The following is a 19,366-nucleotide window of genomic DNA, read 5'->3' as shown; positions in this document are numbered from 1 at the left end:
CCTCATTTATCTATATATTATAGATATATAAACTCTATAAAAGTTCATTTTTAAATTATATTTATAATAATATAATCTTAATTATTATTTTAAATTTATTCTAGTTTCCATAAATTGTTTTTAAATGAGAATTAAATTATAAAATAAAAGATAGATATTTTATTTTTTTTATCAATCAACTCAAACAAGAGAAAATTATAATGTTATTAAAATTAAGTCACACTAATATTTTTAATCGTTTTTAATGAATCAAAGTAGAAACTAACATATTAAATAAAGTTTTCTATTGATTGGTTCTGCTAATGTTTCTCTTTTGGAGATTTTTTAATTTAATATTTAATATTATTCATTAATTCATTTAATATTAAGAAAAACAAAAGAACAAAACAAACTTCTACTTTCAAAATGAGCAAAAAAGCTAAAATAAAAAATTCAATCACACAAATAGATGCCTTTGGGCATAATGTCTAACTTCTTTATTAGAAAAAACAAAAGCATTCAACTTTTTTCGGAGGACTAACGACTATTTTAAATGGCATATTGCTAATGATTGTTGCTTACTCTTATGGCGCAGAGTTAATTTATAAACAAAATCCTATCACAAATTTCTCTGAAGAAAGCATAAGATAACCAGAATAATATAATATGACTCCTAGTGTCTTTAATATGGCTTTCGGTATGCAAAATCCAGATACTTTTGATTAATTTATAGATGAATCTATTTACTCGATTAGTGCAATTAGAAATCAAATGAATAAAGTGTATAATTAAACAACTAATTAATATGATCAAATCTGGACTAGCACTGACCTAGGACCATATCCATGTAATTTGTCTAACTTTTAAGTAATGAAAACTTCTAAATTAAATTAAATTGCAATTCAATCAATAGATTTAAATAGTATTTACTTAATTAAGTAATTAAATGGTTTTAACAATTTTAAAAAAGGTCAAAGATAGTCATTCTTATTTTCAGCAATTAGCTGGTATTGATTAAATGTATTGCTTTAATTAAGCAGATAATTAGGCCAGCATTAGCGGTGATTTTGAAGCTGACTTTTTTTAATCAATAGAGTTTTTCATTTATCAATGCTAAAACAAAACAGAGGAAGAAGCTGCAGATCTAATAAAAAACGGTCAAAGGGTAGTTATTTGCAAAAGCTAAGATGAAATAGATAAATTTCTAATGAATGGCTATTTTGCTGCATACTATACTGACAAATTAATTAATCCCAAAATAACTGACCAGCCATTTACTACCTTTCCGAGAGATATATTTTGGCCAACTTCAAATAAAATTAGTAATTAATAAAATTGAAGATAATATATTATAAGTTTTTACAGCAATAAAATATGTTAGATCTGATTAACTGATTATTGCTGTTATATTTTTACATGTATTTACTTTATTTTTGCTGTTTAAAATTCATTTTAGTGAAAGAACTCACAATGTATTGGAGAAACGTTTATATTGAGAGCGATTTGGGTATTTTTACTAAAAACAAATCTGTTTTAAGAGACGTTATATTTTCATACTCAACAGAATAGATCACATTCGGACAGAGTAATTAATTTATACATTTAGTAATTCGATTTGAAAAGGCTAAGCAGTCAAGATACTTTAGACAGTATATCAAAATATAGGATGTGCTAGCTTAAGTTTCTGGAGTTATGAATCTATTTTTTATAATTTCATCATTAGTTTGTAAGAAAATAAGTGAGCTAGATTTAGTTCAAGGTTTGGTTAATGAAATTTTCTCCTTTTAGAGTATAGAAAACGAAGTAGAAGAAAAAAATAAATTGGCGAAATAATGCTAAAAACAACAAAAGAATGATAAAAAATATTGTAAAGAGCAGTAAGATTCTTCTTAGTAGAGGAATTAATTAAATAATTCCTAACTAAACATTAAAAATTAACCATTAATCACCTCTTTAGTTGAGACAAATAATTTAAACAAATCTTAAAAAGAAAATGTAGAGTTTAATTCTTCCATTAAAAGCAAACACATTAGCGAAATTTTTTCAAATTTTATCAAAAAATTTAAACATTAAGACTAAATCGCTCCAAATGATAATAATGAAAAGGATCAGTAAAAGCTTTTTCTAAATCTTATGAGAGTAATATTTTACTTCAGATTATAAATTTCATTTCATTTTATTCTTTTAAAACTTAAACAAATAATTTTAAAAAAGTAATTAATTATGATACTTAAATTCAAAAAAAATTATTATTTTGAATAAATATTACATATTAATTTCATTAAGAAAGTTTCTTTTTTTGATTTATTTGTATTATTTAAAATAAAAATTTTAATAAAAGAAAACAACTAGAGTAATGCAACTTTATTTTTGCGATTACTTACTATTTTATTTGTTTCCTTGTTCTAAAAGAGTTTCTAGAAAGAAAAAATAAATTGAATTTAGTAAGTAAATTTTAAATAAACATCTTGATATTATGTACCTTATAAGTAAGCTATAAGAAATAGATAAACTTAAAATGCTTTTACTCTCTGAAGAGTAAATTAAGCTATTCAACTTTCTTCCAAAACTCACAATCAAAGAGAGTCGAATTATTTAAACCTAATTAATAAGCTAATAAGATAATTTAAGAAATAAATATGATAATTAAAGTTAAATTGAATATGATAACACAGAGAATAATAAATTAAATTCAATTGAGAAGTTTAACAGGCTCTATATGGATGAGAGAACTGAAATAGAAAAGGTTGCTGATGCTTACTAAGCGTTTAATTATTTAAAGAAACACGAAAAAAGAACTTAAACTGATATAAAATTATTAAAAATGTTAGACCCTACAATATTATCATATTTCTTAGACGAAAAGGAAATCAAAAATTACTTTAGCAACTTAAATTATTAGATGAAGGCAAACGAATAGGAAAAATAGTCAACTAAATCTATTGATTATAATTTTCAAGATCTTAAAACAGTTGATGGAAGATAGTTAAGGTAGATAACTGCTTGTAAAGAAGATTACGAACAACTAAATAAAAATTAAAATAACTAAGAAAGTTTTTATTTAGATTCATAAAATATTTCTAGCTATCAAATAAATTTGATATAAAAATAAGATAGTGATCAATTTTCAAATAATAATTTAACCAAATAAATTGAAACATCAACATCACCTTTATTTCAAAGTAAAGTTGTTAGTAATAAATTTGTTAAATAAAAATCAGTTTTTCAACTTAGTAATGCTAGTAGTATAAAGAACAATTTGATAGAAAAAGAATAACCTAAATAAAAATATAAAAATACTCTTGGAGATAACTATATTTTTGAAAAATAGCCAAATTTGATTCAGTAGGATGCTGATACATCTTTAGAAAAAACAAATTCATAAGAATGTTTTTATTCATTTAGGAAAAAATCTTGTACCTTGATCAAAACAGAATCAATAGAGCCTTTTGAAAAAAATAAATAAACTTCAGCTAAACAAAACAAAGATCTGTTTTATTTAGAAGCTGAAACTAATTCTGATAAAAATATTCCATATGAACGCTAATAATCTCAAAAATTAAATTCTTTTATTTTAACTAATCAATAAAAACGGTTTAAGTAGGATTGTATTGAAAAGTAGTTATAATCAAAATGAATGAATAATTTTAAAATTAAGTAAATTAATAAGTTTTAATTTTTATCTAATCTACATGTTATTAAGTAAATCGATTACATATAAGAATAAGTAGCTCTAAATGAATAATTTAAACAGCTTTTTAAAAAATTTTCTTTAATTTAAAAAAAATATTTGAAAATTAAATGTATAAAAACTATTAAATTTATTGTGATGAAATATAAAAGTATCAAATGTTAGAATAATTTTTTAATTCATTGAATTTAAAAGCTAAATAATGTTTTCATTCCATTTATTTAATGAATGAAATAAGTATGCATTTTAATTAATTAATTTATTTATTTATTTATTATTTGTTTGCTTGTTTAAGATATTGAAATAATTTAAAAAATTGCGTAATTCAAAAATTAAGATATCGAATATTATTAATTTTTATTAGAAAGAAAGAAATAGTTATGTAGAAATAATCTTTTTCAATCAAGGATGTGACTTTCTTCTGCAACAAGCAAAAGCAATATATAAATATGTCTAATCCTTAATATTTAAGTATAGTTTATCTTAACTTTAAGATTTAAAAAAGCAATTAATTATGAAACAATTTATTATAGAAGTAACAGAAGTGTAGTATTATTTTACAGAAATGACAAAGCTCTTTCTAAGAAAATAGGGGATAACAGCTACCAATTTAATTGCAGATTTGTAATAAAATAAATATGAAAGATTTTTAGATATCAAGCATTACATTTAATCAACAGCTCAAGTTAATACATCAAAGGAGAGCATGTACTGCTTAAATCTAACTCTCACATTTAAGCAATCCCAATGAATAAAATATGCTTCTTAGTTAATTTAGGAAGAGTTTTTAACCTCACTGAAGGTATTTTAATATGCATAAGTTAGCAATTAGTATAAATAAATATGTTTCTATTAAAGATAGATTAGGCTACGATTTTCTCTAATTTTTAAGGCTTCTTTGTTCAGATTTTCCAAAATTAGTAGTGCTTAAAAGTTTAAAAATGATTAAGGGTGATTGGCATTCAGATGATGTAATAATTATAAATAACTCTCTAAATAAATTGAAAGTTTAAATTTAAAATAAATAAATAAAATAAAGAAAATTCATTCAATCATTTATAAAATAGCTCAAATAAATAAATAAAACAAACTTAAAATATTTTAATTAAGTTTAATAAAATAATGATTAAAAATGAATGGATGATTGAGTTGTATTTTTAATAAAATTTTTTATGTTGAAAAGGATAGCATTTTATCTATGCAATATAACGGACAGACATTTATTTAAAGCCTTTTTGTAAACTTTTTGTATGAAGATCTATTGAATTTCTTAGAAGACCAGACCCTTTAAGACTGTACAGTTGAGAATGTAGGAAATTAAATACTTTAGCATTATGAATAATAAGAATCTCAAACTGATTCAGTAAATAAATAAATATTTATTAAATTACTAAAAGAGAAAACTTAACTTATTTTTTAATTATAGATTACTAGACCTCCATTAAATATACTATTTGAAGTTTTAGTTTAGAGTGCTGATTGGCCAGATAGAGAATTTACTACTAATTTAGTATTTTTTTCAGAAAACCTTATGAAAGAGCTAGTAAAAGGCAACAAAAATAAAGTAAATTAAATTAATTACCTATCTAAGAGTAGGCATATATATTATTTATTTTTATATTTATTATCATTAAAATAGCTGAGCATAAATGAATTTAGAAAAAAACTATTTGAAAACAAATCTATGTAAAAACTTGTTAATGAAAATATAAATTTTGTAGAGAAATCAAATGCTAAAGTAAAAGAAATTATAAGAATAATTTCAGAAAAACCTGAAGATCTTTTCCCTCCTGAAGAACAAATCGCTAAAAAAAAATCTAAAAAAAAAAAAGAATGAATGAATGAATAAATAAATAAATCGCCATAATCTTAATTTAGCAAATAATTTTCTTCATTTAGAAATAATTAACAATAAATTCTTATAAAATGCTTACTAAAATAAGCAAAAGTACAAAGAAATTTTCTCTTTCTTACTTTAATCATTTTGCTTTAGTTTGTCTTTGAAATAATTATTATTTATGCAAATAGCATACCAAACATATATATAAACAATTTATTAAAATATTTGATAGAAAAGCTGAGTTATTAAAAAGCCAGTAAAATTTTATTTAAAGAAGCTAAAATTAATCATTATTTACACTTAATCTACTATTTTATAGCATTTCAATTAGGATTATTACCCTAAACATACGTTTTCTGCTTATGAAAATAAATTATAATTATTTAGCAAAATTAAAAATTTTAAAACAAAATAGTCATTTTTTATTTAATCTTGAAGTTTTAAATAAAAAATAAAATAATTTTTCAATTTTAATTTATTCAAAAATTGAGTAAATTATTGATTTTTATAGAACAAATTATTATTCTAAATAGATTTTGTTTATAAAATATCATTTCTTAAATCTAAATCTTTAATATTTTATCAAGAAAAATAATAAGGTTTAGTGTTGTTTTAGATATTATAATATGCTTTAAAATTCTAAATTATTGAAAAGCTAAATAAAATATATATAATGTTAAAATAGATATTAATTAATATTTTGTTAATTGACTAAGCTTTTCATTTACAAACAGACATACAATTAATTGAAAACTATGCAAGTATGTTCATAATAGATTAGGGTCTTTATGGGTAGGATAATTATCAATAGGAGTAATTAAAGAGCGCTATCTCGAAATGGCTTTTAAGATAATAGATTTTCCAAATTTATCAACTAGTTATGCATGCATTTTAAATAACTTTTAAGATAAAAATTTATCTTCTTTGCATTTTCCAGAGGAAATCAATTCAAAGCTCTATTCAAAAAATAAAATAAATTTGTATTTGTATGAAAAAAGTTTTGATTATACTTTGTTTATATAGTCATAAAGATTAACTGCCTCTTGATCATTAAGTGCATCTACAATTGATCTTTCTCTATCCTTTGCTGCTGATAGGACTGAGTGGAAAAGAGCAACATACTTTTCTAATGTTTCTTGATTTTTTGATTTAACAGGAGGATTGTCAATTACTATTTTCATTTTTTGCACTACATCTTAATTAGCAGCATTTTTCAAAAGAGTCATCTTTTCTTCATAAGCTTTTAAAGCTTCTTATTCAGCTTCTAGCTGCTTAGCGTTTGATTTTTGAGTAGCCATTTTTCTATGCTTGCTTGAAATATTTAAGAATTTATAAATCTATCTATCTATCTATTTAACAAACTAACAAGTTTTTATTTGCTTTGATTTTAAGATATTTTAATAATTGATTAATATCTTTTACTATTTCTATTCACAAATCAATGAATTTTTATGATAGCTAATAAAATTTTTGATACTTTTCTAATAAATTTAATCACCTCTCCTTTATTATTGATATAATCAAAAATATCTCTATTTGATTGATGCCTTTCAAAATAACAATTAATAAGCAAATGAATTAATCAATTATCTGGCTGGTCTGATAAGCAACAAACAATACCAGATATGATGATCATAAGATTTCTTCTTATTTTATTTTTTGTCTTAAAATATTGAATTTACTTACCTGAAACTAATTTGCGAATTCCTAAATTTTAATTATCTTACTTTTAGTAGCTGGCATAGCATATAAATAACACTATTTTATTCAACTTACTTTATAAAAATATAAAAATAATTTCATTAGTTTTTTCATTTTAATTTTCTTAAAATATTTTTTTATTTTATTTTTCATAAAATATTTTAAAATCTTATGATAACACTTTAATTAATTATTTCTAAAACAAACTGAAAATATTTTATCTTTTTATCAATTGAACATAAGATAAGCTCTTTAAATTTTAAAAAAATCTGATTAATATACATAAACAATTTAATAAAACTTAAAAATTAATTTAAAGTATTATTGTTAATTTATTAATCAATACACAATTCTCTTAAAATAAAAAAATCTTAAAAATTGGTTTTTTGAAGTTTTAAATATCTTAACACTTTAGAGCTACTCAAAATATTTCATTGGCCTATTTACTCCTTTAAAATTATCAAAAGAAGATTTTTATTCCAAGCAAAATGAATTCTTTAAATACCAAATATAAAGATTTCTATCACTAAAAATCACCTCTAGGTGAAATCAATCATTACGAATAATAGATTTTAAAGAATATAAAATAAGGAATAAATGATAACTGATTCATTAAAAATGAATTTAATAATTAGGGAAAATATTATAAATTCTAAACTCTTTTTGAGATTCTTATTTTGCTCATAATTGGATTTTACTATCATGTGAATAAAATGAGACTAATCCAAAAAGCAACTTAATTATTATGCTAAAAAGAGATCAAATTAATTTAATTTACATATAAACCAAGAAATTATTCATAGAATTTTAATAGATAAATTTTATGTAGCTAAAAACGAAGGAAATAAATTAACATTTTGCTGAAATATTTACTAATTTTGGATTATTATTCTGATTATAACATTTCTATGATTAATTAAATTGTAAGGAGAGAAAAGTTAATTGTTTTGTTAACTCTTATTATTTATAAGAGAAACTAAATAAAATATTTATTTAAGATATATAAATATAAATTTTGCTTAACAATTATAATACATATAAAATTGCTTATTAAATAGTTTTATTAAATTTTTTAATTTTTTTAATTTTATTAATTTATTTATTTATTGAGTTTATTTAAAATATTTTATTTGCTGCATCTTCAATAAGTTTATTCAACTTAATCTTGGGTTTTTGTAGCTTTTTTGATAACATTAGGACTTAAGAATGATTTTCTAGATAATGAAGAGTTGCTATTCGCAGATGAAGGACTTTAAGAAACTGAGTGATTTGTCTTTTGAGTAGAAATTATTATTTTATTTTTAAATTTTTAGTTTTTATAAAACTGTTAAAATCTAGTAGAATCTGTTTTTGCACTCAGACCTGCCATTAAATGCGTATTATTTGTGTTGCTACCACCATTATTAATAGATAAGTTGATTAATTAATCGAAAGCTTTATTTGAATTGCTGCTCATGTTGTTTAGATGTTTGTTAAATCCTTCTATATCGTTAACTTCATAGGTCCTTCCGCCCACAGTTACTGTTTTATTTTCTTATTTTATTTAAATAGAAGACTGTTTGAGACTTTCCAAACTGTCATTGCAGAATATTTAATTCTATGAGTCTAATTATAATAAAGGAGAATTTTTTTAACTGCCAGAGAACTGAGACAGTGGGTCATAAAAAGTTGATGTCTCTCTAGTAAATTGCTATTACAAAGAATTGCTAGGAGTATGAAATGACCCAATTTTTTAGGTGTTTTGTTACTGAATTTCCTGCTTGCTATTTTTATCTTGAGTAAAGAAATGATCGACGGTATTAATAAAATAATTGTTTGAGTTATAATTTTTTTTAATTTTAAAAGGTTTTATGATAGTTTGATTCTAAGTAGTCTTTTATGGTGTTACTTCATTATCACCTGTTCCTATTAAATCTACCATATCCGATTTCTATTTATTTCCATATATTTCTTCATGAGCAGGATCTTGCATGATCATAGATAAATACTCATCTAATATTTTATTTTCTGAAGTTATAAATTTGGCATCGCCCATGTCTTCAAGTTTTTTTTAGAATAATCTATCCAAAATATCCAAAAAAGAAAGAAATAATATTTAGAATTTATTAAATATTGAAAATATTTATGTTACTTAAATTTTTATGTTATAGAATCTGACACCTTTTCCATCTGTGCAAATTAAGAAATTTCTAATTTAAATTGTGCATCTTACATATTCTCTTAATCTCCTACTAATGAAGAGAAGGTGATCCATTTTAGTAGTTTAGTTAACTGCCTTAAATTCATTTGAATGGCTAGTTATTGACTTGGCATAAAGTCTGATCTTGACTAAATGCATTTTATGAATGATTAGATAGAGACTACTTCATAAATTAATTATTTTTTGAAATTTTAGCAACACACCATTAAACTGTTAACCAAGTTCTTTATTTAAAAATTAAAAATGTAAATATTTTAAAATAAAAAAATTTAAATTTACTTTATTTGCTTTTTAAGCAAAAAGTCTTATCAAATCTGAATGCTCTGCTTTTTGTAACAAAGCTTATTTTATATGATCAATTTCGTAAAATTTATCCTTAATTTCTTCAACCCACTAGAATTGTATGGGAGAAGAAATCATTTTATCAAATGAAAAGCACATCTTTTTATTAAAAGTGTCAATCCATGTTTGATATTCTTATTTAAACTAATTTAAATGCTTTTCTATGTCTCTCATTTGTTCGAATTCTTCTCTTTCTGCAACAAATTTAGATAATTAATCCTTTTATCATTTAAATTTTATATTTTTTTTATATTTTAGTCATTTTTAACTGAATATCTAAAAAGAAAGTAATCATTTTTAAACTAATATTAAAAAATTAATATCGTAAATCCTCATAAATTCTCTCCAGTAAACATAAATTTTCACCATATTTTCTTCTCAATGATCGATCACCATATATTAATCTATAGGAGTTTGTTGGGGTGATAATTAATGAGGATTGACGGTATATTAATATATTCATTTTGAGAATATTATTATTTTTGCTAATATATGTATGCAATTTTAATAAATTAACTTTTATTTACTCTGTCTAAATATGTAAATTTGCAAAAAGTTATGAATTCATTTAAATCCATTTTGGAAGCTTTGTAAATGAGTGACTCGTCTACTTTTTGTGCTAAAGTTTTGCAAGTTTCAAGGTGGTGTTTTTAAACATCTTGTTCTCTTCTTATTTATGATTAACTTTCATCGATCTCTTATTTAAATTCTTTGAGCAGCTCTTTAGATTTATCTATAATTTGATTCAGCTCAATTTTAAGTTTATCTATTAGCTGGTCTCTGTTCTATAAAATGTTAATTTTCACTAAAATAGTAAAATATTAATTTTTTTACTTTTAGTTATTTATCCATAGCCGATTAAGTGTCTTTAGTAAGTTATTTGCAGTCATTAATGCTATTTTAAAAAGATGGAATTTTAACGTATTCACTTTCTATGGCATTTCGAAGTTAATCTATTTCGAACTTAGATATCTTAACCTGTAGTCTATCCTCAATATTTTTTATACCTTTTTTAAATTATTCTATCTCTTATTTTATGCGAGTATTATCATCCTTTACAGATTCAATAAACTTCATTTTTTCTTAAAGGGCATCTAAAGTAACAACTTCTGATAATTACATCTATTTGAATGATTTTAATATAATTTTTAATAGCAAATTTATCAAATAATACTTGAAGTTTCTATATTCCTTCTTCTTCTTATTGAGATTTAGCTTCAATTTCTTTAAGATATTGCAGTAATTTTTAGTTATTCTCCTAAATTTTTTAATTTTGCTCAGATATTTTCTAATCTGCACGAGATTCTATTAATTTTAATTCTACAAACGAAGGTTTGTTATCCAATTTTTTAAGTAGATCCTTTTTAATAAATTATTAAAAATGATTTTTAAAAATAAAACTAAAATTATATTTTTACTGTTGCTTATTTCTAAATAACTTAGTCAAATATTTGTATTTTTTGCAAACAATCATTCGTAGATTATTTAATTGCCTAATTCAGTAAAATTTATTCAGATTTAATCAACTCTACCTATATTATTAATATTAGAACTTTTTTAATTTTTTTGCAAACATAGAAATAAATTTATAAAATAATCTAGTTAAAATTTGTAGGAAATAAATAAATAATTAAAATAACTTTCTTATTTTTTTATCTTTAAATTCCAACAAATTTATTTAATAAAATATGTGTTAGTAAAATGAAAATTACTTGTGTAGAATTTTTAAACACATTATTTTAGTTCTCAGATAATTAATGATAAATTTCATTAATTTTATTTTGAAATTCTTATTCTTAATTTGCTTAATCTTTTCTATACTCTTATCTAACTATGTTCAATCCATTCTCAAGATCATTTTTAATCAGGTAATTTTATAACACTTTTTGTTTTTTAATGAATAAAAATACTTTTAATTTAATATAATAAATTACTTTTAGAAAAATAAATCTTTAGATCTCTTTCTATTTGTGCTTCAAATTTTTAGGAAGTTTGCAGCACAGCCTAATTAGTTTTAAATTTAAAAATCATTAATTTAATCAAAATTTTTTAGAAAGCTCTTTGATTTTAATAAACAATGAATCAGTAAAAATAAAAATTGATTCAATCTATCTTTAAATACTTTATCAATGTAATTGAATTTCTCCTCAAAGTAAGTTGAGTCTGTTTTTGCATTTATTTTCCCTAAAAGCATTTCTAATTAGCTCTTATATTATTAAATGCCAACAAAATTTTCATTAAGTTGCTATTGTATATCTTGAATCTGATTCTACTCTACCTTCTGCTGAACTTACGATTATAATTATTAAATAATTTAGTCATATTTCCAAAATTTATCTATTGAATCTTGGATCATTTTCTCTGATTTTTCTTAGCTTTACTTAATTCTATCCACTATTTTATCAAAAATAAAATCAAATATACTTTTATAAAAATAAATGAGTCAACTCAACTAATAATAAAAGATCCATCAAAAAATCATTTTCTTTTTAATTTTTATGCAAGATTCTAAAAATAAAATAAATTTAGAAGCTTCTTTCTCTCGTAAATGGCTCTTTTTTTGAACCATTTATAGAAAAAAATATTATTAATAAAATCTTTTGCTTTGATGATGATCTGTTGATTTTAACTATAATATTTAATAAAATGAATTTATTTACTTTATTCCTTAAAAAGCATATTTTAATGAGTTAAATCTGCATTGTTTTTTATTTCTAGTTTTATTACGTTAATTGAGTGATTTAAATTCTCTTGATTTTCTTTAAAAGATTCAGTGCTCACATTTAGTTTATGAAATTACTCTCTATATTTATTATCTAATTAGGATATCGTTTGATTAAATTTAAGCTCGTTTACAACCGACTCCACTACCTTTTACTATAAATAAGTTTGCAAATTGATTGTTATTTCTTCGCCTTATTCGTTCCTGAAGATGTTTTTCAGCTTTTCTATTGTTTCTTGAGTCTTCATATATTGCTACACATATTCATCATTCTGTTGAATAATTTTCTTTTAATGACTGCCCTGAATGCTTAACTGCTCCTCAAATTAAGCTAACTTTAAATTTATTTGAGACATCTATTTTTACATGCCTTCTATATCAATTGAACCATTTTCATTGGTAGAAGAAGCCTTCATAAATTTAACGGTCAGATATAGTTGTTATTATTTATTTCTATTTTGATTATTTGAGTAATTCTTATCTCTTTTTAACCTAAAAATATCAAAAAACAAATACAAAAAGGGGATATTTTACTAAAAATAATTAAATCACTTCGTAAATGAATGATCAATTGATTGAATAAATATATATTTAGATTTTTGAAATCAGCGTGAATTAATTCTAATTATAAATATATTACTGAATACTATAATAGTGTATGGATGGCTCTTTTCTTATTTATACTTTCCAAGTCTACAACTAATTTTAAGACTAGTATTTTACAACCATTAATTTTATTTTTTAATCAATTTTTTATTTCTGTATTTCTTTTTTATATCCATAGAATCTTTCTTTTTTGGCACAAATTTGTATTTCAAAAAGCTATTAAAATAATTATTAGATAGATTATAAATAATATGTGTCATAGTGAAAATAAAGTTTTAAAAGCAACCCCTAATTAGAATAATTACAAAATTATGATTATAATATTTATTTCGATAACAGTTTATTGTTTAAAAGCAACCCTTAATTAGAATAATTAAAAACTTTATCATTTTATTTTTTAAATTTATATTTATTTTATCACTTTTAAACTGAATTGTGAGTATTTATGTATGTATATTGATTGCATTTAAATTAAATTAATATTTAATAATTAAGATATTATTTTTCAAACAAAATTATTTGAAGTTAGTTAGTTTTGTCTAATAAAAATCTTTTCAAATCAAATAATTAAATTAATAGTTTTTATTTAATCTTTAAACAAAATTTAATTGAGAAGGTGGAAAAAAAATGAACAGTTAAGCTTTACAGATAGCATCATAAATTTAAGAAAAAAAAGAAGAGTGTCTTCCAGTAATCTAAAAATTGTTAAATACAATGCAAAAATAAAGTCCTCATTACATTGAGTTGATATTTTTAGAGAAGACAAAATATTCCTATGTATTTATTTCTTACAATGCAAAACTGAGAGACTATGTAATGTTATAGATATTCGAAGCAAAGTATAAAATTAATGAATAAGTGAGAGATTAAGAAATTGATTAACTCTTCAAATCATCCTATTCTTAATTCATCAAGAGAAGCGAAAAGAAGTTATCTTTAATTGAGTATTTTATTACAATAGAAGATACAAAAAGATAGAAAATAATTCATAGCAATTTTGATTAGGAAGGAGTGTAGCAAAGAGATATATTTTGGATTTATGAATTTTTTTTGAATTAAGGTAAAATATTCAAACAAACAAATAAATGCATATTTATTTATTTTTAATTTATAAAAATTAATCTTCCATTATTTATTTAGATATATTTTTTAGTGAATCTCATTCAAAAATTATTTTCGAACAAAAAAAACAGAAAGAGTTTTCCTTAAAATCAGTAAATTTTTTAGAAAAATAATTCAGAATTAATTATGATGAATAAATTCTTATTTTAGATAGATTAATAGTGGGTAAATGTTAAAATTCTCAAAGTGAATTTAGAGTAATTAATCTCTTTATTTGTTAATTTATTTATTTACTTTATATATTAAAAAAATTATAAAAAAGTGAAACAGCTAAACTTGGAGATGATTTTCAAGGTAGGTAGCTGGTTAACTTATTTTCAAGTTCACAAAGGAAATTAGGCTAAGAGCTAGCTTTATGTTAGAATTTATTTTCACTAAATCTTTAACTTAAGTATTCATTTAACATAATATCAAAATTATTTAACAATGTCATACAATTATTATTATATAGTAAAGCTTTGTTATCTTAAGCTGCACTATAAGAAGTTGAACTTGGAGATGATTTTCAAGGTAGGTAGCTGGTTAACTTATTTTCAAGTTCACAAAGGAAATTAGGCTAAGAGCTAGCTTTATGTTAGAATTTATTTTCACTAAATCTTTAACTTAAGTATTCATTTAACATAATATCAAAATTATTTAACAATGTCATACAATTATTATTATATAGTAAAGCTTTGTTATCTTAAGCTGCACTATAAGAAGTTGGAAATGGTATTAGTTAGTGTTAAGAGCTTTTTATTATAAATATCTAACTGTAATTAACTGTTTTTAAAATAATTAAAAAAACTAAATTCCATTTTGTTAAAACAGATTTAACAGGTTCGAAATAGAAAATGAAGGTGATTTTTTGATTGACCTATTCAAGGGAATATGTGCTTGCTAAAAACTAGCCTCTTTGACAGCAGATTTAAGGTTAAATTAATCATTTTTTAAAAATTTTAATTTAAATACTGTCCTATCAAAAAAAAATAAAAATTAAAGTCTAAACAAATGTTTTTAAAAATTTAGATGATTAATTAAGGTATTTGCAAATTTTTAAAAAAATTAGCCTTAATATATGAGGAAGTACAGTACTATATTTGTTTATCTCAATTTTAATTAAATAAAAATATTATCATTTTTCTTATTTATAATTCAAATTTTATTTGAAGCAAAATTTAAATTACCATCAGCTTTTAGAATAATAACTTTGTAACAAAATTTCAAGCTAGTACTGAAATTTTTTTAACTTTTACTCCACTAAAAAAAGTTCTCCTATGGTTTCCAAATCCATTTTTATTTGTTTTACTTTTGTTAATTTAATTTACTGCAAAATCAGTTATTTAGTTTGAATCAAACAAATTTAATTTGGTTCATTAATTATTATATTTAAGAATATAAATTGATTGATATATTATATATATTAAATAAATAAATGAATCTAATTCTCTATATATAATTTATTAAAAAATTTTTAAAATGAGATTTTAATGAATTTTAACAATTTTGTTAAAAAAATTAGGTCTATATTAATTTATATGTATGTGAGTGAGTATGTGTTTATATTTATTTATTTATTTATTTATTTATTTATTTATTTATTTATTTATTTATTTTTAATTATAAAAATAATTTAACTAGCTTCTGCAATTTAAGTTCTGATGGTGCCATCAATATAGGAAAGGAAATATCAAAATGCATTAATCTAACAACTATTTCTTTCAATTTACAGTTAATTTTTTCAATATTAATTTTTTGTTTATTTATTTATTTATTTTCTTTGTTTTTTGTTTGTTCTAAAGGGGAAATAGCAAACTCAGCTAAAATGGATGCTCACTTTTTGTTCAAAATATTTAAAAGTGTATAAATATTGACTTTCTACTTTTGAATTTTAGGTATAGTTTTCCAATTTTTTATTTAAAATTAAATAATTGTTTTTATTTACAAGAGATTGCGATGCTGGCTCTAAAGCAGCTTCAGGAATAGCATAGAAAATTTCTAAGTGTTCAAAGATTACAAACCTGAATTTAGATTTTAGGTAATTTCTTTCATACAATTTATCACAAAGAAAACTTGGTTAAATTATTCTTTCTAGTAATTCAAAAATAGATTAATTAAATATTCAGAATTTAACTTAGAGCATTAAAAGTCTTACAAGTATGATCAGCTTAACTTTAGGTTTATCGTAAGATTTTACTTAAAAATCTACTTTAATAATTAACTAGATCCTAAATAAAATATATAACTTAAAAGAAACTGCAAAATAGGGAATAGTGGTATAACTTATATTGGATAAATGATATCATCTTTCACTAATTTAGAGGAGCTAAACCTAGATATTGGGTAATTAATTTTTTAGATAATTGATCATAATCTTACAAAAATTATTAATTATAGAATGAATGCATTTAAACCTGAAAAGATTGTAGAATTATCAGAGTATTTATAGCAAAATAAAGACATTCATACACTGAAATTAAATCTTAAGTAAATAAATTTGCAAGATATTAAATTGAAGATTATTTATTTTATTAATCTGTAAAATAAATATAGTAAGAATGATTTAAATTATAAAAACATAAGTGAAGCATTTAACAATTTATCAAAATATAAATTTTTAGATAAATTGAGTTTAAACCTTTCGTAAGTTCGTTTGTTCATTCATTCACACTTTCTTCTAATAAATCTTAAATAAAATTTTATTATATCATATAAAGCTCTAATATTTTAGGTAAGTGTATCCTAAATATAGCTCAAGAGTTATAAAAATTCGAAAATCTTGTCTATCTTGACTTAGATCTATAGTAATTTAATTTATATAAACAAAATATATCTTAAATATTAAAAAATAAATATAACAAGGAATATTTCTATGTATAAAGATTACTTAGAGCGTATTTTTTCATCTCTAAGTGCACTGAGGAAATTAAAAACACTCAATTTAAATATCAGGTATAAATAAAACCCTTAAATTCTCATTAATTAAGCCTATTTCTTTTCAAATTTTTACCCTATTTACTACCTTTATAATTTTAAATTCAATATTGTTTTAAATTTTATTTTACTTTTTATTTATCTCATTAATTAAGGTATTAAAAATAAAAATTATGATCTATAATTAATTTTATCTAAAAATATATTTGAGAAAATTTTATATTTATTACCTTAATTAATGAGGAGTTATTTATTTATTTATGGTGGGTGACTAAATAAATAAATTAATTTAACTTTTTAATAACATTTTTTTTAATTATTTTGAAAAAGTTAAAATAAATTGAATGAAACAGATGGAACAAATATAGGAAATAGTCTTTAATAGTTCAGTAGTCTTAATAATCTCAATCTAAATTTTGAGTATTCTATCTATTTTAATTGCTATTTATCTTTGATATTTATTAAATTTTATAAATATTTTTATAATTTAAATATTCATGCACTTTAATTTTTACATATTTTACAAAAATAAATGATCATTCTTATTTTTTTATTTTTGTGTTTCTAAAACAATATTTTTCATAGAATCTTTCTTATAATTTAATTTAATATATTTTCTATTATAATAGAAATACAAGCTGCAGCTTTGAAATGTTTAGATATATGCTAATTAGTTTAAAAAACAAAAGTAAAATAAACTTCTTAACAATAAAACTAGAGTAATTAATTTTATTCTCTTTATTATTTTATTTATTTATTTGATTCTAATATCTTTTAATAGAAATGAATAATAAAGAAAAGCGTTTATCAAAGATTTTAGACTATCATTGAAAAGAATCCCTTCCTTGTTAAGGTACTAAATCATTTGATCAATTTATTATCTGAAAGCTGTATTTATTTATCTATCTGTCTATCTCTATATTTTATTTAAAATATTTGCTAACAAAATTTGTAAAATTTAATCAAAATTTTGTTGATTTATTTTCAAAAAATAATAATTGATTTACATTTCAAGATTAATTAGATTTTCGTGGTATTTTTAATTAGAAAAAAATTATTTAGTTTCAATCAATCAATATTTTTTAATAATGAATTTTCATTTTCTGTAAAAATGGTTTAACTTATTCAGTTAAATAAAGGATTAAAATCATATTTAATCTAAGCGAAATAACTAATTTTATTTTACATAAACTTAATATAAAATATATAGCGTGCTTGAGCATTTTAATCATAGTTATTTTTATGTATTGAGGAATAATATATTTATTTATGATTAATTTTGTGATCATCATTAGCAGCTGCTAATTGAATAGTGCACTTTTCTGTTCTAATCAGGGAGTGATTAGAAAACTACAATAGTCAAATGATCAGCAGAGTAATTTTTTGCTTGAAAAACTATTTTGTAATTTGTTCCAGCAACAATTTGGGAAAATCCTTATACTGTTTCTCCAAGCTTAACATCTGAATTAATAGCATCATTTTTGCACTCAGTCAAAAAGTGGTTTAAAGCATATTCTCTGGCTTTAATAAATCCATTAGGGGGATTATTTAAGTTTACAGGAGAATAACCTCCAACTAAAGTAGAATGGTTTTGCTTAAAGCATAAAACTGAGCTGACTGAAATTATAACAATAGCAAAAGCAAAAAAGAATTATCTCATTTGTATTAATCTAATTATCTATCTATCCACACTGGAAATATTGTTTATTTATTATTTTTAAATTATATTTATGTTATTTATGAATTCTTTTGATATTATTATTGAAAATACAATTCTATTTCTAGTAAAAGACTATTTTCTGATGGATCTAGATATTTACAAGTCGGTGCTAATACATCCATCTACTAAAATTAAATCTACTTTAATGTATATAAATGGTAAACCAATACAAATTTTCTAAAATAAATATATTTATTAGCTAAATTGAATGAACTTTAATAATATATTTAAATAATAGGTTTAAATAATTAACTTTTTTATTCTTGCTTAATTCCTTCAAAAAATAACAAATAAATAAATAAATCATTTTTCATGTTACTCTTTTTTTTAAAAAAAATCGACAACTGCAGGATTCGAACCTGCGCGGGTAAACCCAAAAGATTTCTAGTCTTCCTCCTTAACCACTCGGACAAATTGTCTTATTGAAATTTAATCATAAATTGGTCATGAACTTTTTAATAAAAAACATAAATTGAATTAATAAATTATTTTGCATATTAAAAATAAAATTAGTAGAAATTACTAAGAAG

The 19,366-nt window shown here is 21.5% G+C and overlaps 6 protein-coding genes across 6 annotated transcripts in view; 3 read left to right on the top strand and 3 right to left on the bottom strand. All coding sequences in view use genetic code 6, as the record gives it.

The window, feature by feature from the left end:
* The window catches only part of TTHERM_000186049 (transmembrane protein, putative), a gene marked incomplete at both ends in the record, with an annotated part of 258 nt that extends 252 nt beyond the window's left edge, over positions 1–6 (bottom strand). The window contains one exon of the mRNA XM_012795830.1: positions 1–6. This exon is cut by the window's left edge and continues 252 nt beyond it. Coding sequence (XP_012651284.1) covers positions 1–6 — 6 coding nt within the window.
* Positions 7–405: 399 nt separating this feature from the next.
* On the top strand, positions 406–5,507 carry TTHERM_00186040 (transmembrane protein, putative; the record flags this gene model as incomplete). Its single annotated transcript, XM_001008869.2, has 11 exons — positions 406–846; positions 950–1,301; positions 1,436–2,090; positions 2,632–3,597; positions 4,035–4,141; positions 4,204–4,294; positions 4,351–4,472; positions 4,529–4,641; positions 4,854–5,033; positions 5,097–5,234; positions 5,310–5,507. 11 exons carry the CDS (start codon positions 406–408, stop codon positions 5,505–5,507), a joined length of 3,363 nt encoding a protein of 1,120 aa, XP_001008869.2.
* A 770-nt stretch (positions 5,508–6,277) lies between these two features.
* Positions 6,278–6,808, bottom strand: TTHERM_000186039 (ARP2/3 complex 16 kDa subunit (p16-Arc); the record flags this gene model as incomplete). The annotated part of the gene is made up of 2 exons (XM_012795829.1): positions 6,278–6,466; positions 6,521–6,808. The coding sequence occupies 2 exons, from the start codon at positions 6,806–6,808 to the stop codon at positions 6,278–6,280; spliced, it is 477 nt and encodes a 158-aa protein (XP_012651283.1).
* Positions 6,809–8,352: 1,544 nt separating this feature from the next.
* TTHERM_00186030 (hypothetical protein) lies at positions 8,353–12,891 on the bottom strand (the record flags this gene model as incomplete). Its single annotated transcript, XM_001008868.2, has 11 exons — positions 8,353–9,271; positions 9,343–9,635; positions 9,691–9,972; positions 10,281–10,538; positions 10,588–10,875; positions 10,928–11,113; positions 11,172–11,285; positions 11,466–11,635; positions 11,688–11,757; positions 11,876–12,147; positions 12,414–12,891. 11 exons carry the CDS (start codon positions 12,889–12,891, stop codon positions 8,353–8,355), a joined length of 3,330 nt encoding a protein of 1,109 aa, XP_001008868.2.
* An 817-nt stretch (positions 12,892–13,708) lies between these two features.
* On the top strand, positions 13,709–17,985 carry TTHERM_00186020 (kinase domain protein, putative; the record flags this gene model as incomplete). The annotated part of the gene is made up of 18 exons (XM_001008867.2): positions 13,709–14,141; positions 14,222–14,295; positions 14,354–14,400; positions 14,466–14,594; positions 14,871–14,957; positions 15,014–15,115; positions 15,824–15,913; positions 15,985–16,077; positions 16,131–16,220; positions 16,278–16,367; positions 16,436–16,525; positions 16,580–16,669; positions 16,736–16,825; positions 16,900–16,986; positions 17,045–17,134; positions 17,447–17,536; positions 17,746–17,835; positions 17,898–17,985. The coding sequence occupies 18 exons, from the start codon at positions 13,709–13,711 to the stop codon at positions 17,983–17,985; spliced, it is 1,950 nt and encodes a 649-aa protein (XP_001008867.2).
* Positions 17,986–18,385: 400 nt separating this feature from the next.
* TTHERM_000186019 (hypothetical protein) lies at positions 18,386–18,733 on the top strand (the record flags this gene model as incomplete). The annotated part of the gene is made up of 1 exon (XM_012795828.1): positions 18,386–18,733. The coding sequence occupies one exon, from the start codon at positions 18,386–18,388 to the stop codon at positions 18,731–18,733; it is 348 nt and encodes a 115-aa protein (XP_012651282.1).
* Between the last annotated feature and the right edge of the window lie 633 nt (positions 18,734–19,366).

This window comes from Tetrahymena thermophila (assembly GCF_000189635.1).
Source record: "Tetrahymena thermophila SB210 genomic scaffold scf_8254798, whole genome shotgun sequence".
In the NCBI taxonomy this organism is placed as follows: Eukaryota; Ciliophora; class Oligohymenophorea; order Hymenostomatida; family Tetrahymenidae; genus Tetrahymena; species Tetrahymena thermophila.
Note: the sequence above shows the minus strand (reverse complement) of the source record. Positions and strands in the feature narration are given on the sequence as shown.